This window comes from Myotis davidii, unplaced genomic scaffold (assembly GCF_000327345.1).
Source record: "Myotis davidii unplaced genomic scaffold, ASM32734v1 scaffold251, whole genome shotgun sequence".
NCBI classification, from domain to species: domain Eukaryota; kingdom Metazoa; phylum Chordata; class Mammalia; order Chiroptera; family Vespertilionidae; genus Myotis; species Myotis davidii.
In genome coordinates this window covers 46,741-52,427 of record NW_006282378.1, presented here as the reverse complement: position 1 = coordinate 52,427, position 5,687 = coordinate 46,741, and the positions used below count along the sequence as shown (strand labels likewise).

At 43.4% G+C, this 5,687-nt stretch overlaps 1 protein-coding gene across 1 annotated transcript in view; it reads right to left on the bottom strand.

The window, feature by feature from the left end:
* The window catches only part of CD48 (CD48 molecule), a 20,554-nt gene that overhangs the window by 9,531 nt on the left and 5,336 nt on the right, over positions 1–5,687 (bottom strand). The window contains exon 2 of the mRNA XM_006752827.2: positions 3,159–3,464. Coding sequence (XP_006752890.1) covers positions 3,159–3,464 — 306 coding nt within the window. The remainder of the gene's footprint in view (positions 1–3,158; positions 3,465–5,687) is intronic.

The window sequence follows — 5,687 nt, the reverse complement described above, 5'->3', positions numbered from 1 at the left end:
CACACACACACACACTGTGGCTCAGTTCTGGGCCTTGGAACAGATCAGAGTTACGGATCTCCTTCTCTTCCTCCTGTAAGTAGGCGGGCCCTGCTGGGCCTTCCGTGGACAGGAGGTCACCATATGGCCGATGCGCTGGCAGAAGTGGCCCATTGTAGCCTGGGGTGGCAGCTTGCATTCCTTGGCATGACGGTCTAGACCTCCACAGTTGGAGCACCTGTCCCTTTGACCTGCACTTCTGCATGTTCTGCCCTCTTGGCCTCCTCTCACTCCCAATGCAGGACACCCCACCGGAGCTGGTGACTCAGATTCCAGGTAGTTGGTGGGCATCCTTTTTTATTATTTAAAAATATATATATTTTTTAGAGAGAGGAAGAGGAAGAGAAACATTGATGTGAGAGAAGAACATCAACTAGTTGCCTCACATATGCACCCGACCCCTAACTTAGGTACATGCCCTGATGGGGAATCGAACCTGCCACCATATGGTGTACAGGATGACACTCCAACCAGCCGAGTCACACTGGCCAGAGCCTTTGGTGGACTTCTTAAAGATGCACTCCACTGCCTCACCCTCCTCCATGCTCCAAAAGCCCTCCATGTGTAGCTTATTCTGGAAACTGCTGGTTTAACACAGAGCCCATGGTAGTAGGCTACGCCGAGTTCCTGGGCCTGTCAGGTCAGGGAGCTGCTGGCCCCAGACAAGTCCAACGGCAAAGGGGTGGTTTGGAGAAGAGGCTGCTACATCTTCCCCAGCACAGCCAGTTTTTCTCCCTTGGGATTGAAACTGAAAGATAAAAGTCTAGACTTTGAGAGGTAAGTCATGTAAATGGCAGGAAACCACAGGCCTAGTCCACAGATTCCGGCGGCTGGGGAGTCTGAACTGGCCTTGGTTCTCAGTCTTCGTCCCCTTCCGCCCTTCTTGAATCTTCCAAAGTCCTTCAATTAATTTAAATAATCCTTGTTTCTTAAATAATTTCTCATTTTTTTGCTAAAGGTACATCAAATTGGTTTCTCTTACTTGTCATTGTGTATGAAAAAAAGGCCACATGCTAACCTGACTAGCTGTATGGGGGTTTCGCAAACTCAAAGACCTAAAGGAACCACAAAGGATGGTCTGAAATTAAAACGTTAACTAAAAGCAATGTATGGCCGAAACCGGTTTGGCTCAGTGGATAGAGCGTCGGCCTGCGGACTGGAGGGTCCCGGGTTCGATTCCGGTCAAGGGCGTGTACCTGGGTTGCGGGCACATCCCCAGTGGGAGATGTGCAGGAGGCAGCTGATCGATGTCTCTCTCTCATCGATGTTTCTAGCTCTCTATCTCTCTCCCTTCCTCTCTGTAAAAAATCAATAAAATATATTTTAAAAAAATAAAAGCAATGTATGGTGGGTCATCACATTCTGAGAAAGGTCAATATTTACCATAACTGAGTGAGTCTATTGTCTTTTGCATCTACGATAACATATCCTTGGAATGTCAACGTAATTTCCCTTTTCTAGACCCCTCAAAGCCCAGGCACCACCCTGCGGAGATCACAAATCCCCTCATTGTCATTGAGTTAATTGCTGGCTGTTAACTATCCTGCACCCACCTAAGTAAAAGAAGCATGTGTATCATTTTACTTTTTATCCAATCCCAGAGGCTTCCCCGCTGTGCTTTCTCCCACCCCCTAATCTACCATCAATGGATTTCATGTGACCCACTTATGTCTCCTCCTTTGATTGTAATGTATAAAACAAGGTGAAAAAGTGCCATTCCCTTGCCGAAACCGGTTTGGCTCAGTGGCTAGAGCATCGGTCTGCAGACTGAAAGGTCCCAGGTTCGATTCCGGTCAAGGGCATGTACCTTGGTTGTGGGCACATCCCCAGTGGGGAGTGTGCAGGAGGCAGCTGGTCGATGTTTCTCTCTCATCAATGTTTCTAACTCTCTGTCTCTCTTCTTTCCTCTCTGTAAAAACTCAAAGAAATATATTTCAAAAAAAACCCTGCCATTCTCTGGATTATTATCTCAATACCTTGAGATTCTGCTTCCCAGCAAATGTCGACAATTTGGCTCAAATAAACTCACAAAAATTCTTTACAGGTTTGAATGGTTTTTTTTTTACATTAATACCATCAAAAGAAATTTACCTAATATGGGCACAGCAATATTAAAATCTTTTTCCAAGGTCACATAATTAGTAAGTGGCCAGAGTTTTTAACCTAGGAATGTCTGATTCCATGTATAATGTCCTAATCCTTATTCCATGTATACTGGTTAAGCTGGATCTGTGAGGAGAAGTTGTTGGCCCATACATTCAGAAAGATTAAAAACTCTCCTTAATATCCTGCTCCATCCTTTATCTCTTCTATCTTTTTCCTTAAGTCTGATAAAGTCTTTGTTCAAATATATTAACAACAATGAGGTATCATCTCACACCTGTCAGAATGGCTATCATCAATAAATCAACAAATGACAAGTGCTGGAGAGGATGCAGAGAAAAGGGAACACTCGTGCACTGCTGGTGGGAATGCAGACTGGTGAAGCCACATCTCATTTATGGATAATAAAGACCATTATAAACTTATGAACAAAAATAGATACAGAGGCAGAGCTGCCACAAACAGACTGTCAAACTACCAGGGGAAAGCCGGGGAGGGTTGAGGAGCGGGAGTTGCGGGGGGGCGAGGCGGGGGAGTAAGAGATCAACGGAAGGACTTGCATGGATGCATATAAGCATAACCAATGGACATAAGACACTGGGGGGTAGGGGAGGCCAGGAGATTATCAAGGGCGGGGGAAAAAAAGGAGACATAGGTAAGACTCTTTGTAATACTTTAAGCAATAAAACTAAATTTAAAAAAAAAAAGATGAGCTCAGAACTGATCTCAGGAGAACATAAAGAGAATAGAGAGGAAACCACCTCTATTGTTTTTCTTCTCTTCAAATCTTAGACTCATTAACATCAGAAGAGGTTTTTAAATGTCTCAAGGCTATCAATTTGGGCTCTGCTGGCCCAGGCTCCCTCCCAAGTAGCATTGCTTCAGGAGAAATAAATTAAGCCTGTGCCGAGGTTTTTCTCTCCTCGTCCCAAGAGCCCCCATGGTACCAGGAAGCCTCCCACTGGCCCATCCAGGGGCCCAGAATGGGGACTTGCCCTTGGGTTCCCCAAACTCACCAAACACTTTCAGTGGGATTCTCCTTTCCTCTTCAAACCCAGACTTCAACAACACCTTCAGGATGTAGGTGCTGCTGTCTTCTTTCTGGACATTACAGATGTGAAGTGTACCATTTTCACCAAGTTTGACCCTGCGCTTAAACTTGGTATCGAAGTAGTGAGGATTAGGCTGGTGGGTCTCCCATTCTAAAATTTTCAGGTCGGGAGAGTAAAACCAATCAAGACGTTTGTAGTTCTCAGGCAAATTGGAGCTTTGAAGACTCACATTGCTGCCAGAGAGCACGAATTTTGGATCTGCTGATTGACCTGCCAATGAGACAGAGTGAGACCCAACTTAGAGAAGGCAGAGATGCCTGGGCTGGTAGGTAAGGGAAGGAAGGAATTTCTGCTTGCAGCCATGACTATAGTCTTTATCACAGGGCCTGGACCCCTGATCAGGAATTCAGTGAAAGCTGGAGATTGGGAAGTGGGCTTGGGGACAGGAAATGTTGCTTATCATCCATCCAGTTCTAACTCAGACGATAAAGAAAAAGGACACTGAAGTTGGCCCAGTAGATTTTTCAAATAAAATAATGACAAGCCATCTCCTCTCTGGGCTTGTGTTCCCTACTGGTTTGATTAGCTTCCCAGCAGTAGGTGTGGAGAGAAACAAGGTTTAAAATGGATGGGAGACAGAGCTAATCAGTGGCAAAGTATAATAAAAGCATGAACACATTTCAGTAGCAAAAATTTTATGCTATTTTTCTGGCTTTAGTGATGCTGGTAGTCTTTGCAAGCTTTTTAAAGCTTGTGATACACTGGGATTTCTTTTCTTATTCTAACTACATTTATTTTTATTCTTATTTGTACATACAGTTTTGTTATTTCTTTCATGAAGGTACCCCAAATTGTATAAGCCTCAGCTGTAAAAACTCAGGTTTGGTTAAATTGGAGAAAGAAAAAATGATACCTACAAGATGCAAGGTAAAAGGAGGTCTGTTAACTCTTTTTGTAGGTGGGGAGAACTAAATACTGTACACCATATACATTCATTGACTTCAGTCAATGATGGACTGCATATACAGCAGTGGTCCCATCTATATATATAAAAGCCTAATATGCAAATTGTCCCCTCAGGCAGGAGTTCAACTGACTGGGAGCTCAACCGATTGCTGTGATGTGTGCTGATGACCAGGGGGTGACGCAGAACAAAGGAAGGCCCTGGCCAGCAACTGGCAGCTGCTAAGGACCCTACCTGTGCATGAATTTTTGTGCACTGGGCCTCTAGTAAGATTATAATGGGAAAAATTTCTATCGACTAGTGAGACATAGCCATCTAAATGTTGTAGTATAACCCATTACTCACATGTTTGAGGTGATGCTGATGTAAACATGCCTACTGCTCTGCCAGGTGTATGAAAGTATAGCACGTACAATTATATACAGTACATAATTCTTGATAATAATAATAAGTGAAGATTACTTGTTTATGTATTATTATACCATATTTTTATCATTATTTTATCATGTACTCTCTCTACTTATAAAAAATCTCCTGTAGCCCTAGCTGGTTTGGCTCAGTGAAAAGAGTGTCAGCTTGTGAACTAAAGTGTCCTGGGTTTGACTCCAGTCAACGGCATGTACCTTGGTTGCAGGCTCAATCCCTGGCCCTGGTCAGGTTGTGTGTGAAGGCAATCAATCCATGTGTTTATCTCACATCACTGTTTCTCTCTCTCTGTTTCCCTTCCACTGTCTCTAAAAAATCAATGGAAAGATATCCTCAGGTGAGGATTAACAAAAAAAGTTTCCTGTAAAACAATATGCTATGTTATACTTGCAACAGCCTCATATGATATATATTGATCACATCATATGATTTTGTGCTTAATTGAATCTCATGTTGTTTTATAAATTTAGTGTAGCCTAATGGTACAGTTTTTATAAAGTCTACAGTAGTATGCAGTAATGTCTTAGGTGTTCACATTCACTTTACCACTCACTCACTGACTCACCCAGAGCAGCTTGCAGTCCTGCAAGCTTCATTCGTGGCAAGTGCCCTAGACAGGTGTACCATTTTCTATCTTTTATACCATATTTTTACTCTACCTTTTTTATATTTAGGTATGTTTCAGTACAGTAACATGCTGTATAGGTTTGTGGCCTAGGAGCAATAGTCTATGCCATCTAGATTTGTGTAAGTGCACTCCATGATGTTCACACAATGATGAAGTTGCCTAATGACACATCTCAATATGTAGCACATGACTGTATAGGTTGAAAAAGAACAGTAGAAAAAAGCTAATGGTAGAGGAAAGGGGGAATAAGACTTATGTTACTCTGATCTCATATACTGTCACACAAAACCAGAATCATATTGCTCAACATCATATATATATTAGGGGCCCGGTGCATGAAATTCATGCACTGGGGGTGGGGGGTGGGGAGGAGTGTCCCTCAGCCCAGCCTGCCCTTTCTCACATACTGGGAGCCCTCAGGCGTTGACCCCCATCAATCTCCAATCGCAGGATCGGCCCCTTCCCCAGGCCTCGC